At 40.3% G+C, this 23,468-nt stretch overlaps 1 protein-coding gene across 1 annotated transcript in view; it reads right to left on the reverse strand.

Annotated features, from left to right (window-relative positions):
* Positions 1-604: 604 nt before the first annotated feature.
* The window catches only part of NCAPG (non-SMC condensin I complex subunit G), a 30,102-nt gene continuing 7,238 nt past the window's right edge, over positions 605-23,468 (reverse strand). Inside the window, exons 7-22 of the mRNA XM_081959384.1 lie at positions 21,208-21,400; positions 20,102-20,242; positions 19,500-19,640; positions 18,440-18,563; positions 18,152-18,241; positions 16,729-16,908; positions 15,921-16,031; positions 15,234-15,353; positions 13,502-13,711; positions 11,146-11,327; positions 10,090-10,255; positions 9,772-9,933; positions 6,772-6,940; positions 5,404-5,484; positions 2,747-2,819; positions 605-1,052 (exon numbers count right to left, since the gene is read on the reverse strand). Coding sequence (XP_081815510.1) covers positions 947-1,052; positions 2,747-2,819; positions 5,404-5,484; positions 6,772-6,940; positions 9,772-9,933; positions 10,090-10,255; positions 11,146-11,327; positions 13,502-13,711; positions 15,234-15,353; positions 15,921-16,031; positions 16,729-16,908; positions 18,152-18,241; positions 18,440-18,563; positions 19,500-19,640; positions 20,102-20,242; positions 21,208-21,400 — 2,249 coding nt within the window. The 3' untranslated portion in view covers positions 605-946. The remainder of the gene's footprint in view (positions 1,053-2,746; positions 2,820-5,403; positions 5,485-6,771; positions 6,941-9,771; positions 9,934-10,089; positions 10,256-11,145; positions 11,328-13,501; positions 13,712-15,233; positions 15,354-15,920; positions 16,032-16,728; positions 16,909-18,151; positions 18,242-18,439; positions 18,564-19,499; positions 19,641-20,101; positions 20,243-21,207; positions 21,401-23,468) is intronic.

Genomic DNA, 23,468 nt, shown 5'->3' on the forward strand with positions numbered 1-23,468 from the left:
CTGTGGGGTTTGGGACGGGGGGGCAGAGTGTATTTATGGAGCAAAAATACAGTAGTTTAGTACATAGAATAATAGAGTTGAAGGGACCTTGAAGGTCTTCTAATTCAACTCCCTTTACATTTTCATACATGGATGATACAAGTTTGTAAACTACTGGCACTCCAAGACATGTTAGGACACATGGTTCTGAGGTGCTATTAAGAGAAGCAACGCCTATCCAGTTTGAAGAACCATAATGAATATTCATTTGTTCAGCATAAAAAATCTATTCTTTATGATTAAATACATTCAGCTTTGGACAGTCTGCATCCTTCTAAACCCTCCTTGCATTACTAATACTAGTCTTTGATGGGAAGACACTAATTTAAAATGCTTACTTTTATAGTTCAGAAAGATAGTACTTTGCAATGTACTTCTACTAGTTCATAATATGGGGAGAGGGGGCGGTCTAGAAATTTAATAAATTATTATTAATTATAATACATATGGCTGTTTTATTAATGCAGTTCTCTATTAGAATGACTTTCATTTTTAAATTCTTAAGGCTAAAAGCTTCCAAACTTTTAATTGAGAGGTTGGAGGAGGGAATTTGCATAACAGTCACTCTTTTGTTGAAGTAAAAATAATTTATCTGCCATTTTAATAACTACTACGGACAATCTGCAACATTTTATTACATTTCACAAAGGACAAATTTCAAAATACGTTTACATTTTGAAAAACAAAACTGATTTAACCATCCAAACAGCTTTTAGAGTAACAGCTTGAACTATATATGCAATAAAAATTGGTTGTAATTAAGTATAATTCTCAAGCATACTTAATGGGCACTATTTTTTTTAAAAAAATAGAGACATCTTTGTATAAAATATACCACATTAAAATGATTTTATCTTTATTATGCAGCACATAAAGCAAATTTTAGTGACCATCAGATTTGGTTAACCTATTCTTTGTCTAGAAGCTTGGAGAGATCCATCTTCGTTTTTGCACAACCTGTTGTTTTGATTCGACGGGTTCGTTTCAAATACACCCCAGGTTGCTGAATTTCTCTGCCAGGAAGGAAAGATATTTGAGATCAATGGTTTCAATAGGACACAAGGAGTTGATTTTTTTTAAATGAGAAGCCACCCTCCACCAGTTACTTAGGACAGCTCCTGAGTTCATTTCTGTGTGTGTGTATATGATGTATGTGTGTGTATATATACACACACACATAGGAAATCAAGTTCTAAATTGGTTTATAGCAATACGCTCTGTCTTGGTGGACATGCTTTTCATTGTTTTTCCAGTAAATTATAACAATTTGCTGTAGATGCTTTTTGCAACTTATTGATTGCTTAAGGACCAGGTCTAAAATCAGTTACTTTGATTATGTTGGTATCCAATTCTAATGAAGGACCAGCTTATATTGGATTTCTCTTAGGTTTCTTACAGCAAGATGACATAAATGTAGTTATGAAACCTACAAAGTGGTTATCTCTGCATTTTGACAATAAATTGCTCATGTTCCAATTAATTAGAGTAGCTTTGTTCTGGTAGACTTAATGCCAATCCTCTCTATAACTCCGAGGAGAACCCCATATCTAGAGCTACAAGAAGAAGATGCATGAAGTCTAATGAGTTACATTCAGTGTCATCTTTCAGCAAGAAACGTGGCTCTCAAGTGACTTGATAGATATACAGCTTACTCCATAAATTTTGCAGTTGGGGAAGGTAAATGCAGATCTAAAGGCGGTTTAAGTATATTGACAATCACCTGCCTGGATGTAGAGGATTTGTTTTAAGATTAAAGTGTAACTGTTCAAGCAACATTCAAACCTAACCTTTCCCTAATTTACTCAAAATTATACATACATTTTATAATTATATTTCTGTCTAGTCTTATTAATAGATTGACATTTTCTGACAAACCTTTAAAACCGTACAAGAATGTGGTTGATAGTTACCAGATTGGGTTTTATGGAAGCTAGTTCCTTCTCCAAAAAAATAAAATAAAATGGTAATATCAAAAGAGGTAAGTGGAAAGAACTCATCTGCAGATCTTTCCACTATTTATCTTAATTTTCACCGGAGCACACTTTCTTTTACTTTCCCTCCATGAGAAGTTGCCACCACCACCTTCTTCCCATTAACACAGTTCCCACTCCTGCCCCCACTCCTTCAGCTGCTTTGGACATCAGCCTCCTGCCTGAGCTTTTTATCATGGCTAATCAGCCAAGGGAGCAGATTAGCCACAGGCAGTCAAATTTAGTCCTGCATCCAGATGGCACTGAGGGGAAGAAACAATATCTAATTAAATAGTCCTATTTGATGCTACCTAATGTTCAATAAATTAACCCATTGCACTTTGCTATCACTCTACAGAAAAAAATGTATATACATACTGTATGTATACTTATGTGCAAATGACCATCCAGTTTACTACAGAATAGTACTTAATGTCAGGTGCAAGAAACCAGAAAGCACTGTGTTTATTCCATATAACCTATACACAAGAATCTAATCTACTAATGGACATGAAAAATTGGTGCCAGGTAAGAGTCAATGGACTTCTTCAAGAGACTTAGATCTCTTTTGGGGTTGTAGGGAATCAGGCTAATGATGTGTTTGACCTCCACCCTCAGGTTCAGCCTGGTCATCTACACTGAATAACCCAATATAACTTTTTAATCACAAAGAAGAAAATTGAAAGCACATGTCTAATCCTAACAGCAGGAATTATCAGATAAGTCAAGGAAATTACCTGTCACTTTCAGATTCTTTAGTTCTAGAGCACCCACTTTGGTGCTCAGTCTGCAATTCTATTTTTCTCAGACCTAAAAGGGATACACAACGCATACATGTCAATGTTTAAAACCATGAACCCGTAATTTCTTCAGAGGTATTCCACAGAAAGCTGCACCCTAGCATTATCATGCCAAACTAATCTTATTTCATTCTTGGGACAAAGTGACTAAATTAGTAGACCAGCAAAATATTGTGCACATAGTATATTTAGACTTCAGCAAGGCATTTGACAAAATAGACAACAACCTACTTTATTAACAGAATAACAGAGTTGGACTTGTAAATGATTTAGTCCAACCCCTACATCCAAGCAGGAGGTTCTACATCATTTCTGACAGATGGCAGTCCAGTCTCTTCTTGAAAGCATCCACTGATGAAGCTCCCACAACATTTGAAGGCAAGTTGTTCCATTGGTTGATTGCTCTCTCTGTCAGAAACTTTCTCTTTATTTCCAAGTTGAATCTCTCCTTGTTCAGTTTTCATCCATTATTCCTTGTCTGGCCTTCAGGTGCTTTGGAAAATAGCTTGACCCTCTCTTCTCTGTGGCAGCCCCTCAAATATTGGAACACTGCTATCTTGTCACCCCTGGTCCTTCTCTTCACTAGACTAGCCATGTCAAGTCCTGCAACCGTTCATGGTATGCTTTAGCCTCCAGTCCCCTAATCATCTTGGTTGCTCTTCTCTGCACTCTTTCTAGAATCTCAACATCTTTTTTATAGTGTGGTGACCAAAACTGAATGCAGTATTCTAGGTGTGGTCTTACTAAGATTTTATAGAGTGGTATTAGTACCTCACTTAATCATTGTATCCCTTTGTTAATGCAACTTGGGATTGCATTGGCTTTTTGGGCTGCTGCTGCATACTGCTGGCTCATATTTAATTGGTTGTACACTAAGACTCCAAGATCCATCTCACAAGTACGGCTATTAAGTCTAGTTTCACCCAGTCTATATGAGTACTTTTGATTTTTCTTGCCTAAGTGTAAGACTTTACTTTTCTCTATATAGAATTTTATTTTATTAGATAGGGCCCAGTATTCAAGTCTGTCAAGATCCATCTGGATCTTGAGCCTATCAAGAAAGGTATTGGCTATTCCTGCCAGCTTAGTATCATCTGCAAATTTGGTAAGTTCCCCCTCTATTCCTTCATTTAAGTGATTTATGAAGATATTGAAGAGTACTGGGCCTAAGACGGAACCTTGTGGTACCCCACTGCTTAGAGAGCATCATCACCAGATGGGTTTGTAACTGGCTGACAAACCATACTCAACAAGTAGTCTTTGTTGAGGACTATGTTACTACATCTACATGGAATTAAGCAGTGGGGTACCGCAAGGTTCCATTTTAGGCTTGGTATTCTTCAATAACTTCATAAATTACTTAGATAAGGGAATAGAAGTGGAACTCATCAACTTTGCAGATGACACTAAGCTGCCAGGAATAGCCAATGTCCCAGAAGACAAGCTCAGGATCCAAAAAGATCTTGATAGATTTGAACAATGGGCCCTATCCAATAAAATTGAATTTAATGTGGAGAAAAGTAAGGTTTTACACTTGGGCAGGAAAAACCAAAGGTACAAGTACAGATTAGGCGAAACCTGGCTCAAAAACAGGAACTGTGAGAGGGACCTTGGAATCTTAGTGGACTATCACTTAAACATGAGTCAGCAATGTGTGACAGCAGCAAAAAAAGCTAATACTATCCTTGATTGTATAAACAGGCATAGAATTAAAATCACATAAATATTAGTGCCACTTTATAAAGCCTTAGTAAAGCCATACCTGGAATACTGTGATAGTGACCACATTACAAATAAGATGTTGAGACTTTGGAAAAACTGCAAAGAAGAGCAACTAAGATAGTTAAAGACCTAGAGATTAAAATATATGAAGAACAGTGGCAGGATTTGAGTTTGGCTAGTCTAGAGAAAAGAAGGATTGGGGGAGACATGATAGCAGTATTCCAGTATTTGAGAGACTGCCACAAAGAGGATGCAGTCAATTTATTTTCCAAAGCACCAGAGGGCAGGACAAGAAACAGTGGATGGAAACTGATCAAGGAGAGAAGCAACCTAGAATTAAGGAGAAACTTCCTAACAGTGAGGACAATTAACCAGAGGAACAGCTTGCCTTCAGATGTTGCGGGTGCTTTACAACTGGAGGTTTTTAAGAAGACACTGGACGGTCACTTGTCTGAAATGGTATAGGGTCTCCTGCTTGAGCAGGGGGTTGAGCTAGAAGACCTGCAAGGTCCCTTCCAGCTCAATTCTGATTCCGGTTCCCTCTACCCATTATGAATCTCCTAAGTGCCCAGTGTTATTGGATGTATCTCCCAAAAATTCAAGTAGTCCTCAATTTATGAACACAATTGGGACCGGAATTATTCTTGTAAGTTGGTACTCTTAGTCAGAGAGCCCATATTGCAACAAAATGCAAGACACTGCACTTGAAGAGAAAGCCACTTCAGTAAAGTCAAAGTAGTCCCAAAACTGAGTGTCCATGTTTTTTAGTTCAGCGTATTACATACACTCACAGATGGCCTTTCTTTAGCCAGAAAAACACTTATGAGAAAGCTTTACAAAGCAAAACTATATTTGTTTCAGAGGATTATTACCTTTTGTTGCTCTGTTTCTTGAAGATCTTGGCTTTAGAGGTGTGTTCTCTGTGTCTTCAGTAGGAGTGATTACTTTATCACCTATTTAGGACAACATATAGTCAAACAACTTGAACAAAGTTAATGCCCATGTTGCTATTCTAATAAGAGCATATCATGTTAATTATAATGCAGAACATAGCTCCTGGTTTTGGGAATGCAAATATAAGGAAGTTTCTCCCTTCCACTAGCTTCTGAGACAAGGGTACCAGTCAAGGCTAAATGAGTCATTTGAAGTTATTCAGAGTACTGTACCTCTTCTAATATCAAGGAAAACAGCATTTGCAGTCTGCACAAATTATTCTGTTAACTAAAAGAATAGCAACCATATTCCTAGTCAGCAACTTCAGAACAACCCCACTGAGTTCATCACTGTGTGTTGAACTGGGGGGGGGGGGGGGTTGGCGGAGAGGCACACAAATATATATATGAATGAATGAAAGAATCTGTTCCACCTCCATCTAAACAACCTATTTCCCAAGCAACATATGAGTCAATGACTCTGTAAGGTCCTGCCTCTCTCTCCTGTTCAAGAAAGCATAGACTCTCAAAACTTTAGCATTTCAAAAGGAAACTTTTATTGAAAGGAGGTGAATGCAAGACAATGCAAAGCAGGGTCTGAGTTCCTCCCAGGCAATTCCATTAGCGTAAAGTGGTTAGGAACACCCCCCCCTCAGTTTGATGTTGAATGAGCCAATCCATAGATGTGAAGATATGATTGTCCTGAGAAAGAGATGAGTCGTTCCCATGCGTTTCTTCTGTGAGGCTTCCAAATTGAGAGAAAACTGATGGCCCTTCCCCCTTGTACATCCCCCAAGGTAAATCAAAGCATAGGGCAGAATACGTGACAGGGTAAAAGTTATAAACGAGGGAATTCCAGGATACATGGGAAAACAGAATTAGAGCAATATGAGTAAAAGAATCGGGGGTCCCCTCCCCACTTGAATGGCAGTATAGGGATCTGACAGACTCATTTCTTGAGTAAAAATGTCTCTCCCCCTCCCCTCACTTAAAAGAAGCATAAACAGTGTTTATGTATTCAACAATCCTGGAGGACAGGCTTCAGGACAACCACTAAAGAAGGGACAGAAGTGAAACATACCTGGACCAGGGCTTCCAGTCCCAATATTCAGGGCAACATATTAATGCCAACATAAAAGTCATCCATGAATTTACATGATAAGGGTATTATGTAAAAATTGAGTAATTTCTCCACCTCTGTAATACAACCATAACACACAATTCTCTCCCATACCCCATTTCCCATCCTATCTAGAGATTATCCTCAAAAGAATTCAAAAAATACAGTACGTATGTTCTCTATGTTACCTTCCTCATTCTGGTCAGTGGACGGACACGATTTATTGCAGTCCAAATTGTTTTCAGCTACTTCTGCAGTGTCTTTTTCTTTTGAAACATGTCCATCAACAGGGCTTCCTTTGTTTAAATTGTTCTTCACTTTTTCAATCATTTTTAAAGTCATTTTATCTTTTACTTTCTGTAATAGAGAAGTAAAGAACAGCTTATTTAGAAGTGGGCATTTGTTGATCCTAGACATGTGTTGGTGCTGGAATTGAACGTTGGGCTAAGAAGTTCATTAACAAATAGAAGTGCAAATAATCTCTCTCTATGAATAGTATATTACTGCAAATAACATGGGATAATTTTATTAATATTTGAAAACCACAGAAATCACTCAAGACTGATTTTGGAATCTGTGAAATATAAGTCAGAGGCTGTTAAGAAATAAATATGATTCCCCATTAAAGATTTTCAGGTTTTTTCATGTGATTCTCTGACTTTTCCAACTGAGAGTAGGAACTGGGGGGGGGGGGGGGGGGAGGGCTGCAAGCAAATTTGAATGGGATGGGTTGAAGCGGCTCTTGGCCAGCAGCAACCCCTTCGGCCCATAGAGTGGGAGTCAAGAATCCAACAACTATGGCCTCTGTCTCTCTCTCTCTCAACTTCCCCCCCCCCAAAGATTTTGCAGGGATCTCCACACCATTAAGTCCAAAGACCACTCCACATTGCCTCCAAAGGATAGGCACAGGAGAAGAGTTTTCAATAAAGTCCTTGGCACTTAGGCTCACTCAAGTTCTCCTCCACTCATTCTGACAAATTCCCCAAGAGATAGCAGGATAAGGAAGGGGATGAGAAGAGGAAGATAAAACATAGAAGGGTAACAAGACTACACAGGTGTCGATACGGATTGGGGAGGGGCTCAAAAAGAGTCAAGGTGGACTCTGCTGCAAAACACCCAGCTCTTTAGAATCAAGCCAAAAGAAACTGAGAACTGACACTGAAGTAAGCGCCCATATTTCTTCATTTAAAACTGTGGTGGTGAACCTATGGCATGCATGCCAGACGTGGCACACAGAACCCACTTTGTGGGCACACGTACAGTCGCCCCAGCCCCAAACATGTTTCTCCATCGTGTTTCAATTCCAACCTCGTGAAAGAAAAAGATCTCACGAAGGTGGAATTGAGTGAACTTTTTCACTCAAACGCTTCAACAATGGAGAGACGGGGGTCCCGTCCTCCTCCTGATGCCTGATGACGATGCCGTCATCTCAGCAAAAAAAAGCAGATTCTTTTCCTGCAGAGTTGGCTGTGTTGGGATGCCCCGCCTTCCCACCAGCCAGCTGTGCGTGGCTGTGCTGCTCCTGGGCTCGTCGGCCTTCAGACATCATTCCTACCACCCAGCAACAGATCAGGGGTTCCTTCCACCCCCACGGGGGAGTGGGGGGGGGGGAAGAGAGAGAAACAGAGGAAGGCAAAGAGATATAGAGAGGGAGGGATAGAGAAATGATATTACAAAAGTTTATCTTTTTTATTGTTGCTAAACCTAATGTTTCAAAAGCAGAAAAAGTCGCCCCAAAGGAGTCATTGAGGGCTGAACGCCAAGAGGCATTCCTCTGCCTTCTGAGTTCCCACCACACAGTGAAGGAAACCAAATGGGCCGGGGTCTCCCCGCTAAGCATCCCCACCGAGCCCGCTTACAAACTACGCCAAGTGCAACTCCAAACGTTCAGCTCGCATGCCCCTCCTGGCCAGTGCTAGCACCACAGCAAGGAAGGTGCGCACCCTGACTGCTCCACTCTCACTGGCCAGAGGTGGGGCTCCAAGATGACGGCCCAGACAGAGCACCATGTCTGTTTGCTTGCTGGTTGCATCCAAGGAGACAGCTGCACTCAGGCTCTCTGGGCCCCCAACACGGTCTCCCCAACAGGATCCAGGTTGGAGTTGCCTTATTTTGTGTGGATCTCTAATGTTTGGCTTTGCGTGTCAAGCCTCCACTCCCCTTCCACAGCCCAGGTGGTTGGATTCATACAACACCTGAAGCTGGACAGGACAGCACAGGTAGATGAATGGATGGATGGATGGACAGACAAGACACAGAGAGAGAGAGATAAAGGGAGGGAGGGAGGAAGGGAAAGAGAGAGAGAACAGAGAGTCAAAGAGAGAGAGGGAGGGTAAGAAAGACAGAAAGGGGGAAAGGGGGGGAGGGAAAGAAAAAAAGGAGGAGGGAAAGAGAAAGACAGAGGGGGAAAGAGAGAGAGGGAGGGGGGGAAAGATAAATGATATTACTAAAGTTTTTCTTTTTTATCGTTGCTAAACGTAATATTTCAAAAGCAGAAAAAAATGAAGGGGCATAAAAGTGCATTTATCATGTTTTTCTTAGTACAATTAGCTGAACTCTGCGTTGTTTATCATGATTTTAGGTAGTAAAGCCTCATTATTCAGGTTAAATTGTCGTGTTGGCACTTTGCAATAAATAAGTGGGTGTTGGGTTGCAGTTTGGGCACTCGGTCTCTAAAAGGTTCGCCATCACTAATTTAGAACCATGGAAGAGGGGAGGATAATGTCTACCTAAACCTGCATATAGAAAACCTCCTATAGAAAATGACTAAATTAATCTGATCTCTTTTTCCTCCCTCATCATTCCCTTTTTATCATCATTTATTCACATTGATACATTAATTTCCCAGGGAGTTCTGGCTGGTGACTTCTAATGTGACATCTAACATATTGATAAATGAACTTCAAACAAATTTATATTTTACAGGATCATGGCACCACAATGTTTGATTAACCCTGGCTTCAGGGTTTTTCCTCAGAAGAAGTTAGAAGATAAGGAAACCTGATGGTCAAAGAAAGATCATTTTTAATTCTTAGCTTTTGCAAACTCAGGTTTTTGGAGAATAGAAATATTAAATAATGGGCAAATAATGTTTCTTCTCACATGCTCTGATACCCTAAGACATGTCTCAGAAATTTTACAGGAAACCCACTAAATCTGTGTTTATGTATCATTAGGCTATGGCTTACCACAAGAATATCCTCAAATAAATCCATGAGGTCATTTGTGAAATCCTTACTGAATTCTAAGGAACAGAGAGCTTTTGCGTATATTCGGACATCTGGCGCACTTGGATCCATCAAAATTTCATTGCATATTTTCAGCGCTAAATTATCATGAACGGTCAAACCCTGAAAAAGCCATTACAATATGGTAATTGTCCAAATATAAATTGTCCACAATTTCAACAAAAGCATTACTGCAAGGAGGCGGCTTTAACCCAGATTTTGAGGGTTTTCTAATCTCAGATCAAACAAAACAGCCTCCTCACATACGATATACCTTACCTGGCAGTTCTGAAAGCGTTGATTCAATCCACTGGGCCTTGTTAGATCCACCAGAAGTTCAGCAACATTAGCTACATCAACCTCTGACAATGGTGATGAAGCTGGAGCATTAAATAATATTTGCAACGTTGGAAGAAAAGTTTCTTCAAAGTATTCCTGATTAGTTCTGCATTTTTAAAATGTAACAGGTGAGGCCTTAACACAACACAGCATCAAATGCACCCAACTGCATCAATTTCCAACTAACATAAGAGAAACTAATTCTATGTTCAGATGAAAGAATAAGGTCTCTTGTGAAAGTGGCATAAGATGCAAATGACAGCATAGAGCATAAAGATAGTCTAATATTCTAAGAACAGTAATTAATATAAATCTTACTGTGGTCCTTCTGCTTTTTTATAGCGTATGGTAACAGTCTTAGAAACTAAACCACAGTAAGCTGCTCATGTAAAAAACATTTAGAAGCATCTGGAAGATAAGATTGATGTACACCCAGTAAAAAAATCAACAAAGATTATGCTTAACAAAATATATAGCAAATCACATGGTTAAGCAGTTGTTATTAATACAAATTTGAAAACTTCACAGTATTTTTTTCTTTTCAATTAAGTTCACTTTGAGCTATTTAAAATATAGGTAGTCCTCATTTTACAACCACAATTGAGCCCAAAACTTTTGCTGCTAAGCCAGACAGTTAAGTGAATTTTGCTCATTTTACAACCTTTCTTGCCACAGTTAAGTGAATCACTGGAGTTAAGTTAGTAACCTAGTTGTTAAGTGAATCTGGCTTTCCCATTGACTTTGCTTGTCAGAAGATGACAAAAGTATCATGTGACACTGCAACTGTCATAAATATGAATCAGTTACCAAGTGTCTGAATTTTGATCACATGACCATGGGAATGCTGCAATGGTCCATAAGGGTGAAAAATGGTCATAAATTACTTTTTTTAAGTGTCGTGGGAACTTCAAACAGTCACTAAATGAACTGTTGCAAATCGAGGACTACCTGTATAGAAAAAGAAACTACAGACATATCCATATACACAGACTATACCTATTTGAATATGCAAATAAAGGGAAAAAAACTCCCAAGGCATGTCGGAGACGTATATCCTCTTCTGTCACTGGATTATACCACAACAAAACCAATCGAGAAAGAAGCTTAGCACTGATTAGCCGGCCAGAAAATATGAGCTTCACCAGTCCCTCGGCAGCTTCAGTTCTAAGTTCTGAAAACTGGAGAAGAGATTTAAACAAGTGTATTCCAGTAATTATTCCACAAGAAATTGGAGCTACAACATCTACCCTAAGTTTCATTCTGCAAGACTGCATTCACAGATAGTCCTCAACTTACAACCACAATTGAGCCCAAAATTTTCACTGCTAAGCAAGGCAATTGTTAAGTGAGTTTTGCTCCATTTTACAACCGTTTTTGCCACAATTATTAAGCAAATCACTGCAGTTGTTAAATGAATCATGTGGTCGTTAGGCAAATCTGGCTTCCCCCATAGACTATGGTTGTTGGAAGCTGGATGAGAAGGTCACAAATGGCAATCACATGACCCCGGGACATTGCAACTATCAAATACACGCCAATTGCTCGAATTCTGATCATGTGACCATGGGGATGTTGCAATTTAAGTATGAAAACAAATCATAAGTCACTTTTTTCAGTGCCGCTATACCTCTGAATGGTCACTACCGTGTTTCCCCAAAAATACAACCTGTCCCGAAACTAAACCCTTGCCACAATTTTCGCGTGGGCAAAAATATAAGCCCACTCCTGAAAATAAACCCCCTGGACAACCACCCCCTTCCGGCCAGGCAGAGCACCGCTCACTGACCTAGCGTTATCCCGAAAGCGCCAAGTTACAGGAGCCGGGGGGAGCGCTCAAGTTGCTTGCCGCCTTCAGTATACCGCTAGGTTGGGGAGTGGCGTTCTGTCTGGCCAGAGGGGAGAGTTGCCGGGCGGCTGCTCCCTTGTGAACTGGCTCCCGAAGAGCCGGGCACAGCCTCAGGGGCGAAGCAGCCATGAGGTAACCATGCTCACGAGCAGCCGCCCGCAAATCCCCTCTCCAGCTGGGAAGAGCGCCATTCACTGACCTAGGGGGTATCCCTAAAGTGCCAAGCCATGTGGTGCTCTGCCCGCCCCCCCCCAGCTCCCACGGCTTGGCACATTCGGGATACCCCCTAGGTCAGTGCATGGAGCTCTGCCCGGCTGGAGAAGGGGGTTGCGCGAGCGCCTGTTTCGCCCGCAGCTTCACCAAGCCCTTGCACAGCTCTCCCAGGCCACCGCCGCCGGCCGTGGGCCGCTGCTGCCCGCCGCCGCTCCACTCCGAGCATAACTTCCAAACTCCAAAATTTGGGGCCGAGTCTTCCAGCATCGGCCGCTCTAGGAGTGCTCTCTATGGTGGGCCGGCTGCTGGAAGACTCTGTCCGGAAAACTCTCTGTCCGGCAGCCGGCCCACCATAGAGAGCACTCCTAGAGCGGCCGATGCTGGAAGACTCGGCCCCGAGTTTTGGAGTTTGGAAGTTATGCTCGGAGCGGGGCGGCGGCGGTCGGCAGCGGGCAGCAACGGCCAGCGGTCGGCGGCGGGCAGCAGCGGCCAGCAGCAGGCGGCGGTGGCCTGGGAGAGCTGCGCAAATCCCCTCTCCAGCCGGGAAGAGCGCCATTCACTGACCTAGGGGGTATCCCTAAAGTGCCAAGCCATGTGGTGCTCTGCCCGCCCCCCAGCTCCCACGGCTTGGCACATTCGGGATACCCCCTAGGTCAGTGCATGGAGCTTGGTGAAGCTGCGGGCGAAACAGGCGCTCGCGCAACCCCCTTCTCCAGCCGGGCAGAGCTCCATGCACTGACCTAGGGGGTATCCCGAATGTGCCAAGCCGTGGGAGCTGGGGGGCGGGCAGAGCACCACATGGCTTGGCACTTTAGGGATACCCCCTAGGTCAGTGAATGGCGCTCTTCCCGGCTGGAGAGGGGATTTGCCGGGTGGCTGCTCGTGAGCATGGTTACCTCAGGGCTGCTTCGCCCCTGAGGCTGTGCCCGGCTCTTCGGGAGCCAGTTCACAAGGGAGCAGCCGCCCGGCAGCCCCAAAACGATAAGCCCTCCCTGATAATAAGCCCAAGGGCATATTTCGTGGGGCAAAAGAAAATAAGCCCCTGTCGTATTTTCGGGGAAACACGGTAGAAGTTGTTAATCTGAAGCAATTAAAAAGCTCTCATGACTATTTCAACATGTCACTCATCAGATGAGTGATGTATAACTGACATTGTTAGCATTCTTAGTTTTTTTCATGCATTTTGTATGTTGCTAGTGCCAGTCAGGGAAATATTTTGCTCAAATTTTCGCTTTATATTCTTCCACACATGAAATTAAAATTTACATCCATATTTGCTAGTTTCAATCATACCTCACTATCTAGAAACCCAGAAAGAAGCTGAAGAAGGTTGTGAGTGGTAGCCATTTCTTCTTCTGTTTCCTTAGATTTCTCACTCTCATTTTCTTCATTTCCAGTTTGAACTTTTCTGTCTTTGAATGGTTCTATTCCAAACATCATTACCTGGTCAAACAGTGCCTTTAAAGCACTCAATTTTACCTTCATTTCATCAATTTGCAGTACCTGAATAGGATTAGAAAGACCAAACAGGACCTATGAATTCATATAATTTAAACTATAATTCATTGGTTGAGCAATTAAAAAAAAGTCACTTTGACCCTTGCCTTTTCTCGGACTCTTTCAAACAGTTCCAAATTGGGCTACAAATCTGAAGTCGACGAATGGCCTTCTCAAAATCTGCATGTTCCTTCACACATGCAATCAAGACAGAAGCAAAATAGCCAATTTCTGGTGAAATGTAAAAATTGAAGATTGAAACTGAAGCAGGGGACTTCTGATACACATGGAGCTTCCATGTGTTTCAATACTCCACCCACAGACCCTCAAACTGGCCCAGAATTGGGCAGTCAGCATTTGGTCATACTGCCAAGAAATGTTGGCAGCAGTATGGCTATCTGGAAAGTTATTTCAGAATAGAAATTGGAGTTTTATCTTTCTTCTTCTATTCCCATCCTTAGCCCTCCCCCACCCCCCACCCCCATCTTTCTCAGCTGTTTCCCAATCAACCCCTTCTGCAGCTTCAAACCAAGTCACACCCCCAACCCTAGGAAACTACTCTACCTTATATTACACCCTCCAGAAGAATGCCATTCTACATGGATATAGGACAGGTGTCTCCAAACTTGACAACTTTTAAGACTTGTGGACTTCAGCTCCCAAAATTCAGTTCTGGAAAAAGTCCTCAAGTCTTAAAGTTGCCAAATTTGGAGACCCCTGATGTAGGACAATGGAAAGAAATGTTTCCAATGTTTCAAGTCCAACATTCAGAACATCAGGCCTTGAATAGATGCTGATATTACAATGGAAAAGTATGAGTTTTCCTGCATAGAATTTATTTTAAACAGAATGTGAACGTGAGACGATAGGAAATGAAGACCACAGCTGTTTGCAGCAATATGGAATGACAGCATTTTGATGGTCCAGGTTTGCCTTCTTTTTAGTTTGAAGTTTCACTTCCCAGTTATAATTTCCAGCAAGATCACTATGTAGAACTTGTGGCCAATTGTAAATGGCAAGTGTTTTCTACAAGCTGGCTATTCCTGTGCAGCCTACCCATCCACCTGCCCTCTTAGCACAGTATAAAGCAACACAGGACCTTCTTTAAAATTCCAGGATGCCAACGTAGTGGCTCCCATCTACTTCTGACAGACCTGTCAATCCAGAGAGGGAAGAAGTGTGAGAAAGAGACTCCAAGTAACTTCCCTTTAATTACGATAAGTTATTTGGATAGGTGTTAGGTTTTAAAGAGTCTGGTATACCAGACTCTCCTAGCAACAAAGATCTTTCCAAGGTAGTAATGTTTGGCTTAATTCGCCAGCATTGCAGGACCTGACACTGAACTTGAAAGTCAACCAAATGCCAAATGGTATGTATGCCTATTGAAAGCGAAGTGGAGTTTCTCTGGGCCCCCTTCACATATTTTACTACTCTTTTGGACTCAAGAATACCTGTGGCAACAGGAACTCTTTTTCCTCAGGGTTCCCAAAGTCTATCAGACATTTCATGAGAAATGAAACCTACTTACTTGCAACAGCAAAGTGAGGCGCTGACTTGCAAACTCCTTGCTCTGCAGGCCACAACAGCCCAAGCACAGCACTGCCATGTTTCGCACAGCAGGATGGATATTAGTAATTCCTGGAATTATCTAGAACAAACATAGTAAGACGTATTGATCAGAAGAGAACCTTGTAGCTGCTTGCTTGCTAAGATATATTGGTAACGGAAGAGATCAGAGTAACCAAAAGGGATGTTTAAAAAGCCAGGATGGCCAACCTCCTAACTCCCCTTGAGGATGTTTTTGCAAACAAAAAAGCATGAACTGATTTTAACAAACGCTCACATTGGTGGTCAAGTAGACAGATGGGTTGCTCAGATTTGTTTGAAAGAACTATATAGGAAAAGGACACAATCTAACTTCATAAATGGAAAAATAGTAAATCTCTAATTGATATAAAACCTGGAACTGCACAGAAATTAAAACTGATTCCATGTGCAATCCAATGGAGGGCTGAAGTAGAAAAGCTGTTTGAGGTGCCTGCAAGGTGAAATTCTATCCAGTTCAAACAAATTCATTTTTGCTGTCTTTTGTGGATATACATGCACAATAGAATAGCAACCTGAGATCGAAAAAAGTATTTGAGACCACATATATCTGCTCCTGCTCAGCACAGATCTTCTATATTGTGATACATATCATAAGGTTACCACATACCAGGGACTCAATTATTCCATCCAATGTAGGTCCTAACCCTTTGGAAAGTGAGATCTGCTTCAGAAGTTGGCTGCACATCATCAAACACTTCAGAAGTGTTTCTGGATCACTCTTTTAAAATAAAAGCATCATAATTTAGTTCAGGATTTTGGTCCGCCCAAATATCTACAATGCTTTCTAATAACCAAGAAAAAAATGAGCAGCATTCAACAGAATTAACAATTTGTTTCCACAGGAAATCAAGCAAAATTTGATCCTATATTTATCATTGACTCCAACGATGGTCTGTTCAATCAATGGGCCATCTTAAGATCCTTTCTAGTTGCAGATTGTTCCAAAGCCACAGCCTCCTTCCAGCAACTATCACTCCAATTCCCATATTTCACATCTAGTTTTGTTTTGCAATGATGCAGAGTTTGGATTTTTTTTCCCCTAACCCTTGTACATGAGAAATAATCCATGTGTAGAAAATTATGTCTGTTTTACATAGGTAGATACAGAAATATTCTGGGTCATTTCTTTTTTTTAATAGGGGGCACTAGCATCAAAGGTCATAGCAGGATTTTCAGGTTTCTCTTCCTGTGGAGTCCTTGCTGTTTTCTGAGCTTGATTGTTTTCTTCAAGACATTTCATTACCCAACGAAGTAATATCTTCAGTCCTCAGTTCAAGTCCGAACTACAAATATTCTCTATTCTATTCCTCTTCTAAAAAGCCGTTTCAAACATATGTCATTTTATCACATACACAGTTCTTAACATGTAAATATGAAAACACTGTAAAAACTAGAGCAAGTGTAAAATACAGAACCTTTTCCACGCATATCTCTTTAGTTTCGGATTCTTCCGCCTCTTTCAACAAGCCATTCTTTATAGCTTCCAGCTCTATAATTCTCTCCTTTAACACAGATGCATGGTTGAAGTCTTGTGTGGCTACGCACTTCTCCAGAATATCCTTTGCTTCCATGAGTTTCACTTTTATTTCTGCTAGCTGGAAAAAAAAACAGAAATTATGCCCTGGAGATACTGGGTATTATATTATGGCTTCTACAAAAAGTAGACATCCCAATCACCCTGACTGCTGATTCATGCATGCACCCCATTTTCTTGACAGTGGCAATGAATTCTATCATTGTCTACTTGCAAAAAGTATTTTTTGTCTTTCCAATCTAGTCCATAAGTTTGGAATGTTCTGGTCTCCCATGCTCATATCAAAAGAGCTAGATGCTTCTCAGTTCCTGAAATCAACTAAGGTGGGATAAATCCTGCTACCTCATCAGAATATGGAATTAACAACCTCTATTGGTATGAAATCTATGCAACATGAATATTAAAAATACCATCGTTTCATACAACTTTGTGCTTCTCTCAATGAAAATAGTCTTTTGAAATACTTTGTAAGATATTATAAAGTATAATTGCAATAAAAATAAAATAAACCACAGTAAAGTATACAATAAAGGTGTTTTAAAACAATATAAAAAAGGGAGGGAGAAAAAACTAAAGTACAAAATCTGTTCACCAGTTTCTCAGCAAAGGCCTGGATGAAGGAGAAGTCTTCAAGTAATTTAAAAAAAACCCACTGAGAATAACAATTTCAGTGGACAATATAACAGTTGAGCTTACCATTTTGAAAAGAATAAGAAGACTAATCTTATTTAATATAGTTTTAGAGCATTCCCTGTGCAAAAGCCTCTCCAAATCTGAATTTGGCTCGGCTGATGGGCAGCCAAATATTGCTTCAATGGAGGTAACGTGTCCATGGCCAGGTGACCCACCCTACAACTTGGTCACCATGATCTGGATCAACTGCCCTTTTCAGAGCAAGTGCAAGGGTGGCTTGGTGAAGGGAACTCACACTGACATTGAGTTTAACAGGATGTACACAACAATAGCCAAGGCTCTCTTTGCAGCTGGGAGATGAACCCAATGTGCTAGAAGTTGTCCTCAACAAAGGAGGTCTCCTGAACACCCTCTCCATCCTTCTACTTTATTTTCTTCTATTCCAACTTGTACTTACATACACCAGAGGAAATCAAAATCAACTGCCATCTTTATCAAGCTTTATAAAAAAGAATTTGAAAATTTGCCCTCTCCAACCTTATTAGTTTAATTATCTGCATTTCTGGGAAATAACATTCAGATTTTTCAGAAGCTGCAGGAAAAAATGCAATAATAGTTATTTCATTTTTTAAAAAAAAAATTACTAAAGAAGTGGTACAATCTCTCCATACCTTAAGCTCTTGTTTTCTTATCTCACTTGCGTCTTGCTGCTTGTCTACTGTCATAATGGTTTCCCGCGTCTCTGAAATTATTTCAGCAACCTGAAAATGTAAATTGAAATTGAAACAAGTTTGGCGAACTTATTTTATTCCTGTCATAAAGCTAACCTGAACAGTCGTTCTCTGGGCGCTGCAGGAGAGTCCAAGCATGGGTTAAATTCAGTCTATTCTCCCAAGGACTGAGTTAATTTTCTTAGCTACGCCTCCCCTCCTCATTGAGGGCCAACCAAAAGAACATACCATCTGGATTCTTCGGTCATCATCCTTCAAAAGGCAGAGCAATTTTTCCATAAGATGGGATACAAGGGATGCTGACGTGGTTGGAATCATAAGAATTTTTTGTAGGGCACTCAGCAGTCTCTTCCTTTAAAAAAATATACTTTTTTTGAATTTAAAATCCAAGGAATCATTATTTGGGGGTGGATTGGTGTTTGTGTTTCTGATATATGGACATCACTATTTCCTGCCAATGAACAAAGTTTCAAATCCCAAATATTACAATTGTGGCTTCTTCTCTGCTTAGGAATATTGTAAAACGTGGAAAAACCCTTCCCATGTAAAATATATGAGACAAGCTCAGACTGAAACAGAGAAGAAAGATTACTTAGCCAAAGCATTTGGCTACAGTGCTATCTGCTTCTACTACACACTCCAACTCTCACTCCCTGAAATTCTGGGAAAAGGGAAAATATTCTGCAGCTGGACTACAAATGCCCAGACCAAATGGTCAACTGATTATTCTTAAATCACAACTATTTCTCTTGATGTTCTCCTACTCTCTGTCCCATTTATATTTTTGAATCCATTTTTTCTGGGTGATTCTTTCATGTATTGGGAGATTGTATTGTTGATGACCTAAGACATATTTTCTCTACATGGAGAAAGCAACATCACCCTCTTCACTGTGGTTGAGGTATGCAATTGAGGTTCTCAAGACCTGTTTTTAGACCACCTATAGACATCTCACAGACCAGATGCCCCTCATTCCTACTGTCTCCTAGGTTCTCCCCCATTTTTAAAATTAATGCAACTTTTATTTTAACTATAAAACATTTACATCATCTGATTGTAAGAAGTACTATACCCTTTTGGCTCAAAACAACTATGAGTGGAAAATTTACAAACCACTTGAATTGATGTCAATATGTTAACTTGGTTTGTTCAAATGGATATTATCAGATAATATCCCTCCAAATCAACCTGTTCCTTTCTATACACATTTTAAAACATATCTTGTAAAAAAATTATCCCTCACAATTGCATAAAACAATTGCATGTTGTTGTTTTCTTAGAGTCTTACCTGCCTCCTTCTTCAGTGATATCCATGCAACCAATCATTAGAATTAACTGCTGACCTATAAATTCCTTGGTCATCAATTGCTCAACGCAGGCCAGATCTTCCTTTTCTTCCTGACTGAGTTCTGGAATGCTTTGAAAGTAGCTTAAGGATAAGAAAATGATTATTCTGTCAAAAAGGATTAAGATTTATCTCCTTGCCAATCCCAGACTGTTGTATTCAAACTACAGCTCAATCCACTTCCCACAGACAGCAATGTAGTGTTGGATTTTCTCCTGATCTTCGTCAATGGCTGAATATTTAGATAATTTTAGATGGACAATGCAAAATCGCAAGACATCTGAAAGAATTTCTCCTTTACACAGCATGGTACTGTGAATCTGATTACACAACTCAGCCAATCTGCTTTAATTTCCTTATTATTTCTGCAGCATCTCCTGCCCATCAGAGATCTTTATTATTAACATATCTTCTAAAAATCAGTTATTCCAAAATGTCATCAGAGAACCTTAACACCAATACCAATAAGAATGATAATTGTAAGATTAAAGCAGAAGGTATATTGAACTAACATTGCAATTTTTGAATTAATTGTGTTAATTTACCTCAACAGATAATCCGCATAGATAGCAGTCTCTGGCAAGACTTCTTCTAAGACTTCTTCTCCTTTGGATTTCAAGTGATCACAAAGAGCTTTCCAATATAAGGCACTCTCTGCAGTCAGTTTTTCTATTGGAATGGTTTTCCTTCAAATGAAGCACATGGAACACTGTCAAGTTTCCATTTTAAAAAAACCAATTCTTTTCTTGTGTTAGTTATATAAACCAGGAAATTTCAGAAAGCAATCACTACAAGCTAATATATCTATGAAAACCAAACATCTACATTAAAATAAGTTTCTGAAATACTATTTATCTTTAAGAAATAATGTCATGTGAGTATACTGTTGATGAAAAGTTAAAAAAGGAAAAAAGTTTCTGTTCTCTATTTGGCCTGTTTATTTATTTTTGTGTTTCTTTTATATCCATCATAATCTAGCAAGCTTTAGTGGTTTATATAATTTATAATATAGCAAATTTTTAAAAATCAACAAAATGAGCATATAAATCTATGTTTGATTGCTATGTAAATTTTATATTTAATTTTTATAAAAATAAAAGTAAAAAATGACACTGTGTATAGATCTAGAAACATATTCTCCAAATATCTCATTTCCCAGTTCATTTCCTTTATATATGCATGTTTCATGAGCTTAACCTTTTTAAAAAATAAACATATCACAATTTGTTGATTCATGCAACGTTTTTTAAACCTTAAGTTACTTTTGACTATTAGAGTGCTATCTGAATCTACCACTACAAGAAGACTTAATAGTATTTGGTAACATGCTGGGAGAATTAATTTTGTATACATTTTTTAAAAGACAAGTATCAGCATTGCTGGCTGGGAATTCTGGGAGTTGAAATCTACATATATTACAGTTGCAAAGGTTCAGAAACTTTGGCATAGGAAGGCTCAAAACACACGGTGCACAAATTTCATGAAGAATATGGGCAGGAATTATGCATGCATTGAAAATAAAGAGCTACTAAATCCAAATGAAGCATCATGGGATATAATTTTAGAGGCAGAAGATTAACTTATGTTCCTACTAGAGAGTATACATTACTCTGACCCAGTAAAAAGTCAGCCACATCTGTATTATCCCTACCTTTCATCAAGTTCTGAAAACTTTTTAATCAGATCCTGGCAGGGAGACAGCAGGAACATAGCATTAAGGGCTAGAACACCCACTTCGGGGCAACTCTCCACATCCAGATGATGGAGCAATTCTAAGACATTTCCTTCAACTAGATGTAACCAAGCTTGGAGAAGCTGTTTCTGTACCATTTCTTTCACACTTTCTATTAGAGACAGAAATGAATTCCACATTAGATGTACATACATACACATGTATATGTATGTATGTATGTATGTATGTATACGTATGTATATATGTATCTATATGTATTTATATGTATGTATCTGGGTATGTATATCTGAATAATCTGTCTCTCTCCCCCTCCCTCCCTAAAACATTCTGTTTAAGTACTTTATAAAGCAGGACTCAGAATCACGAGTCTTGACTTACAACTATTTGTTTAACAACAGTCTAGAGCAGGGGTGTCAAACTCAAGGCCTGCATGCCGCATCTGGCCCACGGGGTGCTTAAATCCGCCCCATGGGGGCGGCCTGGAAATATCAAAGGACTATCGCAAGGTACCTGTGGCGGCTAAAACGGACCGCGTGCAGCCCCCCCGTGCTTTGCTTTCACCCTCCATGACCTCCTGCAGCACTCTGCCGGCTGAAAACAGGGCTGAAAATGGGACCGAAAACGGGCCACATGGGGCCTGTTTTCAGTGGGCAGAGTACTTCAGGAGGCAGCTGTCCCATCTCCCCGTCCCCGTCCCAAGGAGAACTACAATGCTGAGCCAGCCCTCGAAGAAGTCCAGTTTGACACCCCTGGTCTAGAGTTATGATGGTGTTGAAAAAAAGTTACAAACCATCCTGGAGGTTACAACTGTCACACCACTCCCCTATGATTGCAATTTGGATGCTTGGCAACTGATTCAAATTTACAGCAGTTAAGTGTCCTGTGGTCACATGATCATGATTTGCAGCCTTACCAGGCAGCTTCCAACAAAATTATCCCAGGCAGATCAACTTAATTATGTGATTCGCTTAATGACCATGGTGGTTCATTTGATGATGTTAATGAATTTTTAAAGCCTGAGTATATTTCTCTTTCTCCACTTTTATACACAACAGAATCAATGTCTTTTTTTCTTTTCCAAGGCTAAATTCATGTTTTTCCTGCCTTAAAGACTCCTATATTCATCTACACCAGAAATAAGTATTATCTAGCCCTTTGGCTGTCTCTGATCAGCCCACAGCCACAGTCCTATGGTTCAGCCCTCCACAACAGTCTGTTTCCCATTGTGGCCCCTTGGGAAAATTAACTCTCTCTCCCCCCGCCCCCAATTTACATTGTATTTCTTCACCTTCTCAGATGAGAAGAGTAAAATTGAGTCTAAGGAAGAGTGAAGATTCTCACAGAAGAGATGTTGACTATGTATAATTTGTATATATAATGTATATATAATATATATAATGATGTATTTCAATTATAACTCTGTTTCTGGCCTTATTACTTACTTTACTTTACTTTATTTCAAACTTTTATACCGCCCCCTCTCCCAAAAGGGACTCGAGGCGGTGTACAGTCAGATTAAAACACATAAATACATGGGAATAAATACAAACATAAATAAATACTAAATACTTAAAAGAGGAGGCTGTAAAAAACTGTACCTAAAGTAAAGCAATTAAAACAATGTTTAAAATAACCCCTAAAAATACCCAATTAAAAATATCTGCCAGGAGGTAAGATAAGACTATAAATGGGCCAAGCCGGCTAAACGAAACAGGTGAGTCTTCAGTTTTTGTCGGAAGGAGCGGAAGTCGGTGGTGGTTCTGATATCGGGGGGGAGGTCATTCCAGAGGGTTGGGCCCATCACAGAGAAGGCTCTACTCCTAGGCGCCGCCCGTTGGCATTGCTTAGTGGACGGCACCAGGAGGAGTCCCTCCCTATGACTATAGTACCGTGTTTCCATTAAAACAAGACCTGGTCTTAATATTTTTGGGGACTCCAAAATAAGGATCAGGGCTTATTTTTGGGGATGCCATATCTTTTTTACGCGCAGGAGCCAGCAAGCGCTAGGACTGATGGGAGCGGGAGCACCACTATTGCTGGGTCAACCCTCTCTGTTCCACCATCTGCTTGCCCGCAGTCGCAATGGGCCAAGTTCTCGGGCATGCCCCTGCCTTAACTTGCACTGCCAGCTGACCCTGCTGCTGCTGGAACACTGGAGCTCAGGTCTTGCTCAGGCTGTTACTACAAGGCAGAAAGCTGTGTTTCTCGTTGAGATCACC

The sequence above is a fragment of the Natrix helvetica genome (assembly GCF_964273705.1).
Source record: "Natrix helvetica genome assembly, chromosome: 7".
NCBI lineage: Eukaryota > Metazoa > Chordata > Lepidosauria > Squamata > Natricidae > Natrix > Natrix helvetica.